The sequence below is a fragment of the Nannospalax galili genome, unplaced genomic scaffold (genome assembly GCF_000622305.1).
Source record: "Nannospalax galili isolate Female #2095 unplaced genomic scaffold, S.galili_v1.0 scaffold83, whole genome shotgun sequence".
Classification (NCBI taxonomy): Eukaryota; Metazoa; Chordata; class Mammalia; order Rodentia; family Spalacidae; genus Nannospalax; species Nannospalax galili.
Window position 1 is genome coordinate 4,205,119 of NW_008352659.1, and position 18,469 is coordinate 4,223,587.

Sequence of the window (18,469 nt, forward strand, 5' to 3'; positions counted from 1 at the left end):
GGATTTTCAAGGAAGTACCATAGGATGCATGCTCTGGTGTGGGTCTTCCTGGATAAAAGCAAGTAGCCTAGCTGGCCTCTTCACCCCATCTAAGGCTCATACAGTTAACATGTGCCAAGCTTCTTTTGATGTTGTCACTGCTAATACTTCTCCTCTTAGCTTTAAGGTAACCTCGCTGCATTCTGAGTTTCTGGGCTGTTCTCTCCTAGTCTGTGTGGCAGACTTTCTACTCTAAGAAACCGAGGATCCTATTTTTCTCTTCTTGACATTACAGCTGTAGCCTGGACTGTACGAGGGTGGGGAGGGGAGAACAGGACTAGAATTTTGATGCTCATGCCCTGAGGTGACAGGCTGGACATGCATCTGCTAATTATCCAGCAGCTCTCTTAAAAACAAGCATGGTGCAGGCTAATCCATCTCCAGACAGAGCTTCTTAGTGGGTGTCTTTGGGCAAGAGCAGCGGAATGCACTGTGTTGTGTGTGAGTGACGCTTCACATCGCTTAGCTATCTGTGTGGTTCAGACGTTTGGAAAAGAGCCTGTGGTTTCCAGCACCCTCTGCTGCCCTCCATCCCCACCCTACACCACATCATCAAGAGCTTTCACTCAGTGGCAACCTCCTCCTTCATTTCAGTTCTCTTCTCTAGCCTTGTGTTCCTGTCTTAACTACTTAAGCCAGGGCCCCATATGCACAGCCCCACACGCCCTTGCTGTTGGCAGGGAGAGCTGAGCTGAGCTGAGCTGAGCTGGCCTAGGGATTTCTTGAACCCACATGTGCCAATGTTCCCAGTCCTGACTGACTGAGCCATGTGCTGGGTGGCTGAGGCCTGGAATCCCTGCCTCACTTCAAGGCTTCTGCTGTGGTGTGCAAGGATTGGGAACCAGTTAAGTTGGTTCACCTGGAGAAGCTGCTGCAGCTTTTGGTTACAAGCAAATTCATTTGATTAACCAGCCAAGCAAAGTAACCAAAATTAACTCTATGAAGAATGACATAGTGTATTTTTGTATGCAGATAAATCATGATTTCTCATTTTTCTTATGGCAGGGTATTTATAGATTGTTCTAGTCTGTTTACAGTGCATGCTCAAGGGTTGGAGCGTAAAGCAATGTTGCTTTAGCCTTCTCTCAGCCGGCCTCTCTGACTCACGCATTTGGTCTTTGTCATCGGGCCCCTAAAGACAGCCCTGAATTCCTAGCGAGTGACTGAGCCTTGAGTGTGTGTCCTTTGATATCTTGCCTGTGTTTCACAGTCTGCCCTCAAACTGTTCATAATCTCATGAGCTGCCTGTATTTCCAGTTGAAGATGAACAGCCGTCAACGCTGTCACCCAAAAAAAAACAGCGCAACGGGGGCATGAGGAACTCGCCCAACTCCTCCCCGAAGCTGATGAGGTAAGTAAGGCCCTGCGCCGTCCCCTTCCCAGCTCCTTTTCTGGCCTCCCCCACACCCAAGCCCAGGCCCAGGCCTCCCTCCCTAGCCAGTACCCTGGGGGGAGGGGAGTAGACCATTAGATGGCTTCTTAAAGGCTGGAGTATTTATTCTGTCAGCTTGTCAGCAGTTAATGATAGAGCTGAAAAAATTCTGTCATGAAAAACAGTTTGAAAAGCTGTTTGAAAAATACATAGGCTTTAAAGTCTTGGCTGTCACCATGTCCTGTCTGTGTGTAGTTCCTAAACAGCAGTGGCACTAATGACGCTGTGAACCAATCAGAGGGACTCTGTGGTTAGTTTGCCTGCAGCAAGTCTCTTTCTGCTAGGGTCCCTCCGAGGACTGTTTTCTGTACTTAAGGCCATATGTGAGATGTATCATCACAATCAAAAATGAACCTGAAGATTACCTTCCTTTTATCCTGTCGATGGAAATCAAATTTCTGTTAATTGATTTTGACTGAGAAAAAAAAGTCTAATAATCTGTGGGCTTGCCAAAGCAAAGTTCAAAAGTAATCCAGCTCTGCTCAGGCTAAAAGCAGTATTAATTATGAAATAGACTGTCCCTTCCTTCCTTCCTTCCTTCCTTCCTTCCTTCCTTCCTTCCTTCTCTCCCTCCCTCCCTTCCTCTCTCCCTCCCTCCCTCTCTTCTGCCCTTCCTCCCTCCCTCCTCCTTTCTTTTTCCCTCCCTTCCCTCCCTCCCTTCTGGCTCGCCTTCCTTCCATCCTCCCCTCCTGCTTTCTAAAGTATGGCTTCATCTAAGAAATAGCAAATGCAGCAGAATTTCAGTAGACCTCTTCATGTTCCCCTGCTGGTCAGTTCATCTCTTGTTCATCCCTTTGTTTCTTATTCTCTCCTAATCCCAACATTTATATTTTCTGACCTTCTACCTCTCCATCACTTCAATGAAAAGGAATGATTTCAGGGGCTGGGGTAAAGGCTCAGAGGGTAAAGTGCTTGCCTTATAAGCATAAAGATCTGAGTTCAATCCCCATAATCCGGGGGTGGGCGGTGGGGGGAAGCTCATGCTTATAATCCCAACCTAACACCAGAGAGGAGACAGGTAGGTTTTTGAGGCCTTCCAGTCCAGCCTGCTTGGTGAGTTCCAAGTCAGTAAGAGACCCTGTCTCTAAAGGTGGAATGTGCTGAGGAACGACACCTGAGGTTATCCTCTGGTCTTCACATGCATGTATACAGAGAGAGAGAGAGAGAGAGAGAGAGAGAGAGAGAGAGAATGAATATGAGAATATGAGAATGAATGGTATCAGACCTGCACTGCTCACCCTAAATGGTCCTTCTGGGGAGACATCAGTCACCCTGACATTACTTTCTTCTTTAATGACCATTAGCCCTCTCCTCCTTTTGATTACTGAAATGCACTATTGGTGATCTCCACTCCCTACTTCCCTGCATTCCTGTCTCCTTGTGTCCACCTATCTGGGACATAGGAGAGGACTTCAGTAATGGGAAACATGGGTTCCCAGTGGCAGATTTGCCTCATACTTTCTGTCTCTCCTGTCATGTGTGCACCTCTGTACTGGTGTAGAATGCTTCTGTCAGAGTTCTCTGCCCTCCCCCGGTTCAGGGTTCAGTCTTGCTGATTTACATGCTTGTTTACACTTTACAAGGAGGAATAAAATCCACCAACTGCGAAGCCAGCTCAGCTTTATGATGCCAGTTGTCAGGCTAGTACTCAGTCCTGTTTATTCACCTTTAGGTAATAGGCTTATCTAATGCTAATAGTTTTCTCATTTAAAGAAAAGCCCACATGCTTTCTTTTGCTTAAATTTAGAGAAATAAATAAATAAATAAGAGGAATGTGAAAAATTTGAAACCTTTGGAGCCAAATTCCCTGTCCCTGTTTGCTATGTAAAGTACGGCTCTTTGCTTTGATCTTGAGTAATAATAATTCTGAGGAGTTACACTGTTTTCATATGCTTCAAAGCTGTGTCAAAGTTTTGCTGCTTAAGGGTACTTCTTTATTCTGTTGGCTCTTGGGTACCAAGATGACAGGTCTCCTGTACGAGGTGGAGGCTTTTTTAAGTTGTAGCCTTCAGCAAAACATCAAATTACCAAATCCAGAGTAAGATACTTCTACACAAATGCCTTTCCTGTAGATATATTATACCATATATATTAAATACTTTAGTGTTACACGCTACATTTTATGTGCAATAGAAAGTGATGGTTTGAGGTAGCCTTGGGGGGACTTTTTTTTCCACAAGCAGAAAAAGCTAGTGTATACCGTATCAAGTATGGTTTTTACAGGACTTTCTGCCTGAAGGCCTTTGTAAATAAGTAATGATCAACAGATTGGCTGTGGGTTTTTGAAAAGCATGCCTATGTCAGTTTGCATGATGGGGGAGAATTTTCAAAGTGGATCTTGCTTTCATTGCCTGCCGAAGAGGGGCTGAGGGAGGCAGTCATCCTAGGCCAGAGCTGTCTGTTTTGTGGTACATCAGAATAGCTAAATGAGGGTCAGGTGGTGATCCAAAACGTGCCCAGCTACAGAACTCTGGATTTTCACACTGGTGCCTATGGGCTACTGATCCCACCACAACTGTGGTCATCAGATAATGGAGACATCATGACTCTGCTGGGACTGGCCATCCCGTGCCAAGTTAGGATGTCTGAGACCCTCCTCTTTGACCTTCCTTTCTATTTCCTAGGTGTTTCATGTTATCTCTCTAATGTCAGAAAAGCAGGAAGGGACTGGGCCTCTGCTGAATCCTCTTCCATTTCGTTTCACATCCAGCCTACAAATGAAGGAGCAACCAAAGGACCTTCTGATTGGCCTTTGACTATATGGTGGTGTCAGTGAGACTCCTGTGCACTGTTCTTGCTAGATCCCTCCTGCTGACTGGCACCCAGCTTCTTCCTGTTTTTCTACTTCCTCCCACCTCTTCCAACACCCCCTTGCTACTCTTCAGAAGATAGGACCCTCAGGTCCCATTCCTTATGACCCGGAAAATCTATAAAGGAGCTAATGACTTATTTGAAGTGGGTTTTCCAACATGGATCTATGGCTCACTGCCTGAGCACAATCAATCATTCTGAGTGTAGGCAGGTTTTAGTGGCCTATGGGTGGTGATAGGAACAGCTTGGAGAGAAACCCAGAGCCCAGAATGGACAGAGATGGTCTTTAATTTACCACCATAGCTTCTGCAAATAAAGCAGCCTCCTGAGTGAGGGCTGCTTTCAAATCATCTGTTGGCAGAAAGTGCTGTGGGGACTCTCCACTAATGGTCCTGGTCGCCCCATTTGTTTTAGCATTGGACTCACCCTGGTGTTTTAGTGGCACTGCACTCTCTATACAGTCATTAGATAAACAGCCTTGTGTGTTTGTGTCTGGATATGAAGATAGTATTTTTTTTTTTTTTAGTCAGAATAATAGAAACAACTATCAGAACCAGCCAGTGAGGAGGGATGTGTAATGACAAACCCCTCTGGTGCTGTACCCACTGAACAGGGACCCGCGGTGATCCCTAAGTCCCTTGCTCCATCTGTCTGTTACCTCCTTTCTTTGGTGGTTACTTAATGTGGAATTATTGGAGGATTTTCTCCTGGTTTTCCACCCAGATCACCAAGCCCATTACCCAGTTCTCCTTCCCCCATGGGATTAGTGTTTTGCAAGGATAGCCATATCTTATCAGTTGTAAATCCCTACAAGGCAAGAATTTTGTCTTTAAATAGTTCAGTCAAAGGTTGGGGCGTCACAAACCCCTTTTGACTATCTAGAAAATCTCAGAAAGCAAAACAAACAAAACAAAAGCTCATGGACCACAGTTAAAGCAGACTCACAGGTACCAGAAATCCCCACTCAGGACCTTTGCCTAAGTTCCATTCAGCTGGTCCGCAGCCATCTTCAAGGAGCTGTATTCATAAGTGCTTCTCAGAAGATGAGAACTCATATTTGGGTTCTCCCATAGCATCCTTGAATAGAACCCCCAAAGGCTGTGCCTGCCAGATGTCTGTTTACTTCCCAGGTGAATCCACACCCCAGAAATGTCTCATGAGGCCTACTGCATTTGAAATGTTGTGGAAAGTCTTTGGAGGATCTAAAGTGTGATGGGTTAGAAGAGATCCCCGTCTTCAAAATCCTCAGGGCTTAACATCAGAGACAAACTCATGCAGCCAAATAGAGTAAGGAGGAGTTGACGGTCTGTGAGCATGGGCTGTGACAGTAGAAAGAGCTGCTCTTCCCTCTGTGAGGCGGATACAGCTTTGTGAAGGAGGTCCCTTCACCTTAGCCCTACGGAGGATGAGATTGCTCCACCAGTGCTTTTACCTGCCCTGGTTCATGGTTGGCCAGGCACCATTCCTACAGCGTTATGCATGTCAGCTCACTGGATCCGAACCACCGCTCCATGAGGACGTGTAACTCTCTTATTTCATAGATGAGGAACCCAAGGCATAGAGAGGGGAGGTGTATCACTTCTGGTTAAGCTTCACTTTATCAGAAAGATGGAGGAAATAGCAAAAGAGATCAGACCACTGCAAATGGCTTAGTATGGTTGGAGCAGTGGGTCTTTGGAGTAACATCACTGGAGTTGAAAATGTGAAGTGCAATGTAATGTAAATGTAACTGTCTTGGGCATCATGGAACCCTTGCAGGTATTTGAGGAAGTGGTACCCAATTTGGATCTGGGGAGGATCGCTGGTGATAGTATAAGGATGGGTTTAGAGCTCTTCCTGCCCCATCAGAGCTTTTCTGACACTATAAATACAGAGACGCGAAAGAGGGCGTTCACCCAACTGAAACTCTGCCAGGGTTCTCTGAGTACTAAATGCTGTTGAACTATAGATCAGACCTGGGTTTGACAGTTTTCCCAAGAAAGTCACAGAGCACGTGTGGCATCAGTCCTGAGACTTGGAGTAAGGCAGAGAAGCACAGAGCGTTAGGATTTCTGTAGGTTGTGTCGGGTAGACAATTTACACAATGACGGACCTGCACAGGTGACTGACAGTGTCTGAAGCAGAAAAATGGAATAATTTGAAATCTTCATGTCACGAGGCCCAGGAAGTAGACCTTGGTTTCCTGAAAGGGATAGGAAATAGATTTGAGGGAAACAGATTATCCTCTTGGACGCTGACTGATCGTTTGGTGAAATGAGCTCATCTGCTTATGCTGTCTCATCTCCTCTCTTTTGACTCATACTTTTCTTCAGGACCTTTTTTTAGGACTTCTCTCATCAGACCCTACCAGCATAACAAATTCTAGTAATAGGAAAAGGCAAAATGGCCTGGGGTTGACTCAGATTGAAGACAGAATGCCACCCCAGATAATTCTTCTACTGGATAGACAAAGAAGGAAGCCAGGGATAGCTTAGCTAAGTACATTCATCCTCTGATGCACAAACTAACAGCATGTGACAGTCCCCCATGGGACCAGAGAAGAAAGAAATCATGGGTGTTGTGCTAGCAAGGCTTAGATGGATTCAACACAGGAAGCCAGACAAGTTCATGATCAGCACAGAGTCATTAGCCTGTCCTTCTGTTTGAGAAGCATCTTGTAGACTTGGAGGCCATGTCAGTTCTCCTGAGCTGTCTCTTCAGCATAAAAGTAGTAACTCCCATCTTCTTCTTCTGAGGAGGACCATGCCTAAGAAGTGATGATGTGTTAGACAAAAAACAAAGATACAGTGAGAACCAGAAAAGTGGAAAAAATTCTTGGTTTTCCCAGGGTGGCTAGAACCTGCCATGAAAGTTTGATCAGACTTTGATGCTAGACTGGGATGGAAAGAGACGAGAAGTGAGAACTCTGTATTATTATGACTGCGAGTATTGCACTGTACAGGAACTAATATTTAACTTGCTTATGCATGCCCATCTCCTGTTTGGGTCCTGGAAATTGAGGTCAGCAAGAGTTGTTACTATATAGGCCAGTAAGATGGCTCAGTGGGGAAAGGCATCTGCCACCAAGCCTCACCGCCCGAGTTCAATCCCTGGGACTCGCATAGAGGAAGGAGAGAATTGATTCCTACAAGTTGTTCTCTAAGCTCCACACACGCACCGCGGTGCATCCTCTTCGTACCTCAGCACACACACAAATAAATAGTGTAATAAAAAATGTTTTTAAAGTTGTTACTATAGATCCCACTTAAGAATTCCCCATCAAGTGTTGACACAACCCTCAAGTTCTCGAGTTGCCTAAAATCAGCTGAGTTGGAATGTGATATTGTCAACAGTCCTGCAGCCTTCCATTTGAAGAGCAGGGCCCAGTCTCCTGACTTGACTCACTCCAGTGAATAGAAAGAAGCCCAACTCTCCAGCCAAGGCATTCTTGACGTTTGCAAACTTTGGTAGGATTTACTCAGTCCACATAGATGCCTGCTCTGGGCATAACTTTACAGTAGCTGTTTTCAAACTTAATACACAGGAGTCACCTGAAGGGTTTTGATACGTACTGCTCCTGGGCCCCATAGAGACAGGTTCAGTAGTTTGGGGCTATCACTTCAGAATTAGCATTTCTGTTAGGTTCCCGGGGGGGTGTGGGGGATGTTCGTAATGCTGGTCTGGCGCCTGATTTTGGAGAACCTTTTAAGGACGAAAGCAGTGAGAGCAACTTGAAGTGATAGGGCTCACCTCTCAGAAGTATTCATATTTTGCACCAGAGCCCCAAGTAGTTGCTTCATTAAGAACATCTGTCTGGACCACTGTTGACATTACACATGATTCCTCCCTGCTGAGTAGTTAAGACAGCTGGCTCCAGGAAAACCCCAGGCAGCCTTGATTGGATAAAGACATATTTTATAGTCCTCCTTCCCACCATGATGCCCTTTTTTTATGACAAATGCTCTGTATCCTAACTCAAATACATTGTAAGTGAAAAATATTAGAAGAGCCCAAAACAAGTTGTCACAAGGTATCCAAAGTATTGGGCTCTTGCTGGGCACATACTCCAGACCACATAATAGATCTTGTGAGTCTCTGTTGACTGATTCAAGAGTCTTTAGAAATTAGAGACCTGAATGGCTCATTTTGCTTGCTTAGGGAGCATCTACTGTACCCTCCACTGCTTTCTGAAAATATGTGGGGGAAAAGATGCAGGATTCTTGCCCTACAAATCTCACCATCTAATGGATGAGACAGAAACACCAATTCTTTTCTCTGAAGGAACAGCATGTACTTCTATAGGGAAAGAATGACAGAAGTCCCTGAAGTTGAGGATGCTGGCTTCATGACTAACATGTGAGGCCAAATGTGAGATGTAAGAAACATCCTGACAGCTGCATGACATGACGGTGCCTGATAATGTAGATGCTCTGGAGAATTTAGTGTTTGCCATTCGTGGGAAATGTGTTCATAGTTCATCAAGCTCCCTGTTTGTGAGAGACCACTGCGGGCGGGAGGGGGAGGGAAGGAGTGGGGGAGGTCAGCCTCCGTCATGTGCTGAGACTCCAGGTTCCAGATGTTAAGCAGGGAGAAGCGTGTGATTCTGAAACCATCCTGCAACTTCAACTTCATACTTTCACGACTTTATTGGGTTCCTTGTGTCTTGATATAAATTACTGAAGCCTAATATTGAACTCAGTGACACAGAACAAACTGGGATTTGCCATATTTTCCTGTAAGGGGAACTACTCTCTTTAAAATATAATATGGCTCCCTCCCAGCAGGTTTGCTAGGAAAGGGATTTGTGGTTTAGCTTTAGGCTATTGTCTTCAAGGTAAGCTTTTAGTGCTTCTCCTGTGATGGGGTATTTAGTTCACTTCCTGAGATTAATTGATGGCAAGTGGCATTCCTTGCTCTGCTCACCCTCAAAACACAGCTCTTTTATTCTTCCCTGGAAGTCAGGCATGCTTAATTTCTAGCTGTGGACATCGGAAGTATGAACCGAGATGCAGGGAGCATAGACATAAAGCAGTTAGCTCACTGGGGCACCCCTAAACCAGCCTTCAGATATTTGGTACGTGAGAAAGACACACACACACACACACACACCTTCATTGATTTCCCAGCCACTCCTTAGCTCATGGTCTTGACAAGGGTCCGCAGGGATAATTTTCTACCGAGTATTCATACACACTGTACACTTCATACACAGCCATGATGTTTTCTGTCTCTTTACAGCTTAGCGCATTGTGGCTTGGGCTGCAGGGAAGAAAGAACAAGGCACAGCTGCCTCTTGCAAATGGGAGGGTAGAGGATGGGGCTCACTCAGCAGGACAGGCTTCCGGTCAGTCAAACCTTTTCACAAAGCCTTGTCCTGCCACTCATTCATTGTGCCATCTGAGCTCTGCCTCTCCCCTGTTGATCTTCATCTGTACGCATGGGTTAATAATAACAGGAATCAACTGCGAGTGTTATTTCACTGGGAAAATCATAAAACACAGGCAAAAGTTTTAGCACAGTATCGTCTGTAAGCTTTCAACTTACGGTAGCTCTTGGTCATAGAGGTGGTAGAGTTTCAGTGACCCTATATCTGTATTATTGGGCTTTTCCACTTTGCCTTCCTTCTTTGACCATTGTCAGAACTACAAATACATGCATAGATTTCAAGACGAGTAAAAAGCAATGGTTAATAGTAGTAGACACTCGAGTTCATTGCTGTATGTATAATGTGCCTTTGCTTATATACTTTCCATAATGAATCAATTGAGTCATCTATTTAATATTCCCCATTTACAGATTAAGAAACTTAGCAATTAGGAAACAAGCCAAGTCTTGAAGATAGGTATTTTGGACTCTGAAGTTAGAACTCTTAACCACCACGCAAATATACATATATATGAATATTTTGCCTGCATCTGTGTAAGTATCTATATTATACAAAGCCTGCAGAGGCCAGAAGAGGGTGTTGGATCCCTTGGAACTGGAGTTACAGACAGTTGTTAGTGTCCATGTGTGTGTTGAGAACCGAACCCAGGCCCTCTGCAAGAGTGGCTAGTGCTCTTAACTGCTAAGCCCCAAGCTTCTCTTCTTGATCCACAGAACTTTTTCTTCTTCCTATGACTTTAATATGGCGTTTGCTCTATCCACACCTGAATTCAGATTTCCTCTTTTTATAAGAAGAAAACCATATTAGGGCTCACCTCAAAGACCTTGCTTTTTTTTTTTCTTTTAAATCAAAAACCTATCACAAAGTATGCTCCTATTCTGAAATACAAAAGATGAGGACTTCAATATGCAAGTGACACAACTGAGCCCATCGTAATGAAATAGCACCCATAGTTATAACTCATCTTGTATGCTTTCTATTACTGTAAAATATGACAGATGCGTTGGTTAAGTCCAAAGTGACAAGTGAACCTTGAATTAATTATGGAGCATCTTCAGAGACTTGGGATTGTTGTATAAGTTGAAGAATACACACACATTCATTACAATGTAAAAGGCAGTATTCATCCTTAGTTCCACGATGTCTTTGAAGAGCTGACTTGAAGGCTTTACAAATACTTCTCACCATCCTGCAAGCTGGAGAAGTTAGGATGCCTTGCTCAGAAAGGTTTCCCATGATGCTCCTCAAGCACAGCACCCTGCCTGATTCCTCCGGGTCTTCCTGGACCACATCAGTGGTCGATTTAGAGCTAGAAATCCTGGAGACCCCTGGCTCTTCTCTTTCCACCTGTGCCTGAGGTCTCTTGGTAGCATAAGCCAGTGAAAGACACTTGAAAATTGCTACAGAAACAGACACGGTAAAGAAATATATCCTGTCTGACCCAAAGTAATCACATATTCTCATGTTGTTGGAATGAACCACACTCCAAGCTCCCTCCGAGACAGAGGGATTCAGTAGACATGCCTTTAATGGACCTATGAAGCAACTGATGCTCAGTGCTCTGCCCTCCTAGCTTTACTCTAACAACCTTTCGTCACTGACCTTTCACTGCCCAGCAGTAGCCCAGTCCTCCCCAAATCCTAACTGCTGCTCTCACCAAGGAGAGTCTACTTCTTCAAACCTGAAAAGTCTGTAGGATCACCCAACAATGTTAGCTAACTCACTCCTAATATCCCTCGCTCTTTTGTTGTATCATCAGTGATAGACCTGCTGTCTTGGGAAACAACTCATTTCTCACAGACTACTGATTTGTATAACATTCTTCCTTTTTGGAAGCATGGCTTTTGGTCTACCTAAATAAGCTTGTGCATCAGTATTTGTTTGTTCTCTGTATCAGCCAGTTGACTTCATCCTCTGTTGATTGCAGATTCACATCTGAAAACCTCTCCCACAACCTTCTTGAATCTGCTATGGCTTAGGTTAAGCAATACATACCAGACATCTCCAGACATCCTTCTGGGTACCATTTTTTTTTGTCATTTTATTTGGGCCTTAGTTCTCAGAGTGAGTTCTAATAGCTGCTGGTGGATCAAGACTAAAATGTTCACTTTTTATGGAATGCCAATTATTCCCGTGATCCTCCTCTCAGGAGGTCAACTGTTGCCTTTTGTCCATCCCCCCAAAACCTTCCTTGATGCTACTCAGACACTAGGGATTGAACAACTTCTTTCTTGAAGCCACACATCATCTTGCATGCTAATTTGCTATAACACAGTAGCGTACCATGACCTTTGGCTTATATTTTCATTTTCTTGCTACATTGTGAACCTCTCTTTGACTGGACATTGTCTTAATCTTTGCTGTTTCCTGCTTCCCATCTCAGAATAGGGGATTCATGTCTATTCATTGCTTTGCTGATTAAAGAAACCAAAGTTAGAATTCCAGGTACCATGTCTGGTCTGCAAATGAAATATCTGTGTTCAGGGAGATTTTTGATGTTTCTCATATCGGAACATCCTTTGGGGGAAAATCCTAGATGATGTACATTTAAATTATCCAGGCCAGGCCCAGAGATCTATGGGGAGGATAGAGTGTAGCACAGACTTCCTCTGAGACTTCCTCCATGTTTTGGGATGTTCAAACACAAATCATGGCTTGTAACCTTAGTGTCAAATTGTATCTGTTTTCCCCAAATCCCAGCCCTAGTTAGTTCCTAATTGACACCCACTGTCTTTTTTCTTCTCAATGGGGGCGATCACTAATCTAGCTTTCTTCCTTACTTTCTTATGATGGTTACAGACCACTCTTACCAAGAAATGATTCCTTCTCAGGAAGAAATACATATTTCAAATGAAAACACATCACCTCTCTCTCAAAGGTGCATATTTTTTAAAAATGAATTTTTGCCAGCTTGCTCTAACCTTTGCTTGGCTGCTAAGATGTGAATATATTCATGGATAGCTTTTTAAGACCCGAATGCCCTGGGAGCAGGTCTCAGATCTTCCTATGATAACACTTTCTCTCCAACCAAGAAACAAGGGTAAGATAATTTGAACTTGATGCTTGTATTTTCAGAGCATTTATTAAGATCTTCTTGCAACCCAAAATATGTTGTTCAAGAACTGAGAAGAATTTATTTTGTTCATTTTCTCAAGCCTATTTTTTAATGGTAGCTTCTATCCACTTACCTTGATGATAGATACTGAATCGATGGAACTTTATAAGATTTTTCAAAGGTGAAAAGAAAATCTCTCATTCGTGTGTGGAAGGTACGTGTGTGTGTGTGTGTGTGTGTGTGTGTGTGTGTGTGTGTGTGTATCCATTCATGCACACATTGAGGCTTGAGGGTAAGGTCCTCTTTCTCTCGGCCTTGTTCTTGGACATAGGGTCTCTCATTGAACCTGGTATTCCCTGTTTGGGCTAAGCTGGTTGACCAGTAAGGTCCCTAGGTCCACCTGTCTCTTCTTTTCTGTAGGTGCTGGGGACCTGAAGTTAGGTCAGAGTACACAGCAGGCACTTTACCCACCGAGGCATCTCTCTAGGACCAAACCTTCAAACTTTGTTCTTACCTTGTTCTGTGACTGGTTCTCACCAACAACTGACTTTTATCAGCAACTGGCTTTATATTTTAGGATTTCACACTTTCAGGTGTGTGTGTGTGTGTGTGTGTGTGTGTGTGTGTGTGTGATGCATGTGTATAGACACACATCCCATGGCGTTTGTGTCATGGTCAGAGGACAACTTTGGGGAGTCAGTTCATCTTTTATGTGTGTTTAGGGTTTCTAGGGATCAAATTCTGGTCTCTAGGTTTATGGGGCAAGCTCCTTTACCTCCTGAGCCATCTTGCTGGCCTTTGTTTTAACATTTTTGACTCAGATTAATCTTTGAAAGGTGTCCCCATAGTCTGCAGTACCTCAGACCCTCCCAATAACCTGACCACTGAGTTGGGTTTTTCTTTCCTTTTAAGATCAGCTATGAGAGTTCCTACAGTATTCTGCTGGGCTCCTTGAAGATGGCACCATATATTGGCTTACATGGTATCAGGCATTTGGTGTGACCTCAGAGAAAATTGTTAGCAATTAACAAACACATGCAGTGAGAGTTTTCCCATCTTCTTTGTGTATGGATGGCATAATGGAAAGGTCATAACAGATATCCTAAAGCTTAATTCTATCCTTAGACCAGTTAGGAGAGATTGCTGCCCCACTATGTATTCTGAGCTCTATGCTGAGAAATAGGAGGTATTTCTAAGGGTGAAATATTAAAACATAAGCAGAAATTAGCCTTTGGTGTTTGAAATAGATTGTTTTAAAGGTAAAATCATTTCACCATGCAATCTTGAAATTTGAACCTGTTTCTGTTTTCTTTTTTGGCTTGAGAATATTATTCAGGGAAGATAACTTCTTTTGGTAGGGATAATTCAGTCTGCCTGACACAGTATCTTAATTATATATGTGATCAGGTTGTAGAAACTAATGAGGGCTTCCCCTACACTCATACACTGAGCATATCAGAGCCAGAATCATGGCTGATGACCATAACCTGAACTAGAGGGCTTGTTTATTATGCAGCAGGCATGGTAGATCTGCCTGATTTCATTGTAATTCCTAAGGTTGTCAGTAAGGCACTGCCAACCCACTGGAAGGGAGCCTCTATAGAACCATCTTTCTAGAAGGGGTGGGTGTCGCTCTGAGAATTAGAAACAAGTTTATTAAGATGCATCTGAGCTTGAGGCTCTCATCCAAGGAATGCTGTGTTGGGAAGTGGAGATGGGAGTGGGGGCCCATCATTGGACAGTTAGCACAAATACAGTTGTCAAGGTGAGGAGAGAGGGTGTTGTTTAGTATTGAAATCATGTATTCCAGATGTGGGCATTTGGTAGTCAATCTGCTCTGAAGTGACATGCTGCTGAATCTTTAAAGGGCTTCATCCAGGGAGAGCAAAATCTGATTGGGCAAATTGCTAAAATATTTAAAGTGCAGCCTGTTAAAGCTTTTACTGTGGAGAGCATTGCATCAGAAGTTGTAGTCAGAAAGAGCAAGTAATTGGCTTTCCATCCTGATGCCAGTCAGCCAGCATAAGGCTCTGTTGCTGTTCCTTCCTCTTCGTTGCTAATGCTAATAGCAACCCTTTGGGGTGTGTGGTAGGCCCCGGATAGCTGGTAAAATCAGACAACAAGGAATGAGAGACCATACAAAAGGCCAGCCAAACCCATAGAATGGCACAAAACCCGTTTACAAAAAGAGGGGCAGGACAAAGGCAGAATTAGTACCTGGCAGAGTCAAGTGCACTTCCAGAGGGGTGAGTGGCTTGGGGCAGTTGTCTTTCAAGGGATGTGCTCTACAAGAAAGAGGATGGTCACCGGTGACAACCACATCCTCTGCATCTTCCATCTCCTTTGAGATGTAACTCAGGGGACACTTTCCATTTATAATTGATCACATTTTCCACTTAGGTGTTCCTGTCCTTTTATTCCCAGGCATGACCCCTTACTAATTCCTGGCAATGATCAGATCGACAACATGGACTCCAATGTGAAGAAATACGACTCTACAGGGATGTTTCACTGGTGCGCAGCCAAGGAGATCGAGAAAGTCATCCTGGTGAGTGAGGGGCCGTGCAGTGGCTGTCATCCTCCTTTGCCTGGCATGATGACTCTTACTCAGAGTGAGGTTTTCCCTAACAGTCACTGGACCTAATTTTTTCTGATGGTTGAAATTCTGGAAAGAAATTAATGCAGCTCAAGCTCTGATCAGAACATGAGCTGGGAGCAGAATTTTCAATCTCTGTGTTTTTTAAAAAAGTATTTTATTTATTTTTATTTTAAGTGTATTGCCTGCATGTATGTGGGTGCACCTGTGTTGTGCAATGCTGCGGAGGTCAGAAGAGGGTGTCAGATTCCCCTGTAACTGGAGATAAGGATGGTTTGTAGCCGCCATGTGGGTGCTGGGAATCAAACCCGGGTCCTCTGCAAGAGCAGTTAGTACTCTTAACCACTGAGCCATCTCTCCAGCCCCCAATCTCTGCATTTTTATCAGCTGACTGAAGAAGTGGCGATCATGTGCTGTGGCAAGGCATCATGGGAGGCAGGATGTACGTCATTCCTGCCCTCACATGGCTCTGGGGACAGAGCCTGGCTGTGCCATCTGTTAGCTATGACCTCAGAGCAGGTTGGCTATGACCTCAGAGCAGGTGCTGGACTCTGCATTGCAGTTGTCTCATCTATGAGAAGATGAGAACAACTCTAACTGTATAGGATTGTAGCAAACTCAATATGTCTCCACAGAGGGCCATTCACTTACCCGTTATTATTATTTTCATGATTATTCTTAAGTACCATGAAGAGACTTGAATGTTGCCTGCATGTTTTGTTGTTGTTGACAAGAATATTTTTGTTTTGTTTTGGTGTGTCTATGTGTGTGTTATATGTATGTATTCGGGGTGTGTGTGTGCATGCACAAATATAGAGGCCAGAGGATGATGTCGGAGTCTTTTTAAATTGACTTTCACCTTACTATTTTTTTAGGCAGCATCTCTCACTGAACCTGGAGCTCACAGATTCAGCTAGGCTGAATGGCCAGCAAGCTCCAGGAATCTGCCTGTCTCTGTTTCCCCAGTGCTAGGATTACAGGCATGCAACACTGCACCCAGCTTATTTTTTCAGTGTGGGTGCTGGGATATAGAACTCAGGTCTTCAGGCTTATGTGCCAAGTACTTTACCAACTAAGCCATCTATGCAACCCTACAATAGTGTCTCTTCTCCTGACATTTGCAATACTTCTTAACACATGATGCAGGCAGGCAAGTGCATTTTTGGAGGATGCCAAGGGAGAACCAGAGTTCACGGTCAGAGTTCAGCTCAAACACTGTTTCCCAGATGACCCGAGAATATCTCTAGCAATAGCGAATTTCTCCTGTTCTGTCCCAGGATGTCAGCACAGGTAGCAATGCATTCGCCCTTCTCTATTTGTCCTCTGAACAGCCTTGGGCTTTAACGCCTACATCGGCATTCCTAAAGTTTGTCTTGTTAATCCATGAAAAATGGATTAATAATTAGGAAATTCAGCTGCAAGGGTTCTTTCTCTTCTCCCTTGTGCCACTAAAGCCCCAGATTGCTGTGGGCCTGTTCTGTTGTCGGCCAGGAAAAAATCCCATCATTTCTAATGTCAGGGCCGCTTTCCTTAGTGAGGACTTTTCCAGGTCCTCAGAATGACTTTGTCTTCTAATCCACTAAAATTTCCCCCTATGTTTTACCTGGTCTGTGTCTTCTCAGCTTAATTATAAATGCACATTGCAGGCCAATAAAGCACTGTGCTGGAGGCCATCTCAGAGTTGGGAATGTTGTAGGCGAAAGCACACCAAGTCAAAATTGTCAGCAAACAGCCACTAAGTAACTTATCAGGAGTGAAGATGGCTCTGACCACCAAGCCGCTCTGTGCATTTGCCTTCTGATGTTGTTTCCATAACACTTCTAACATGCTGGTCTAAACGTAGCTCATCTGTGACCAGTCTTGGGCTGGATGCTTCATCTGGGTCCAGAATGTCCTGAGCAGTGCATGGTAACTGGCATCTGATCAATATTCCCTTATAGAAGGAAAGAATTTAGGGAAATGAGTTTATCTGAAAAATAATATCACTGAAGAAAATATGTGTAACAGATTATGTTAGGCACTGCTCTTGTTCTTGAGACGTGATGCACACAATTTGTATCCTAGCAAAGAGAAGGCCTCCAGGCAGAATAGTTCAGGATTAACAAAGGGCTCTGTGCAGAAAGTAAAGCAGGGTCCTGGAAAGGAAAGGGTCTGGCAGGTAGCGCTGAGGCAGATCCAGGGAGCTCTCTGCAGTAACGTTGGAGATGAAGATGATGGGAGGGGCACTTGTGTGAAGATGCTGTGGGACCGATTTACCCCGTGAACGCAGGACTCAAATGACTGATAGGAGATACAAAATTTAACCAAGGAATAATCTCTTTGAGGCTAAGAGGTATGAGGCATGAAGTGCCATTCAAATCTAGGGGAGAACTGCCAATCTGGGTTTAAGTGGCCAAGAAAGTTCCGTCCAATATAAACAGGTTGTACTTGGAAGGGGTTTCAGGCCTTGAAGAGTGCAGAGAAACACCTGAGTTTCTCTGTGGTTTCTCTATTGGGCCTTTCCAGGTTCCAGGTACGGAGCTGGATTTTTATATACTTCCCCAGGTGATGTTGTTCTGGCATATTTGAGAGTTGGTGTTGATCCTGGACTTAATCCTCTAAGGTTAGCTTCTGCCCTGGGCCATTCTTTCAACTGGTACCTAGCTCATTTGTGGATTCTACATTTCTGGCTTCAATCCTTGACCCAGTTTGCACTTCCCTGGCCTGTTGAAGAGGGAGCTGGGCCCTTAGGTGGCCAGGCCAATTACAAGCATCCGGGAACCCCATCATAGCACACCACAGAGGGACTGGCTTTCTACTTCTGGTTCTTCAGGTGCTGGTGCTTCCACACAGCCCAGATAACCCCACATCTTTCCCATGAAGTGGTGAGCTCCAGAAGGACCTCCTTGGTCTTCTTTTGTAAGGCATTCCTTATAGCCTGTGTCTCCAGTTTCCCTGCACTCTTGCAAAGGCAAACCAACAAAAATGAAAGCCCGTGCTTTATTCTAATGACCAGGAATGAAAGCTAGCTGCTTCTTCTCCTTGGGGGTTACTGTAATAACCGTGACATTGCCGTGAATTGCGGTATTGGCATTTAAGCGATCAATACACACTGGTCAATGCTAGGGATTAAATCAAGTAGAGGTTGATATGTGTAGTGGACATTAATATGCCTCCCCCAAAGCATTGTAA

At 44.3% G+C, this 18,469-nt stretch overlaps 1 protein-coding gene across 21 annotated transcripts in view; it reads left to right on the forward strand.

The window, feature by feature from the left end:
- Kcnma1 (potassium calcium-activated channel subfamily M alpha 1) overlaps positions 1-18,469 on the forward strand; it is a 788,086-nt gene that overhangs the window by 693,439 nt on the left and 76,178 nt on the right. For all 21 annotated transcript variants that reach the window (XM_008849872.2, XM_008849855.2, XM_029554470.1 and 18 more), the window contains 2 exons: positions 1,297-1,390; positions 15,127-15,250. In XM_008849872.2, coding sequence (XP_008848094.1) covers positions 1,297-1,390; positions 15,127-15,250 — 218 coding nt within the window. The remainder of the gene's footprint in view (positions 1-1,296; positions 1,391-15,126; positions 15,251-18,469) is intronic.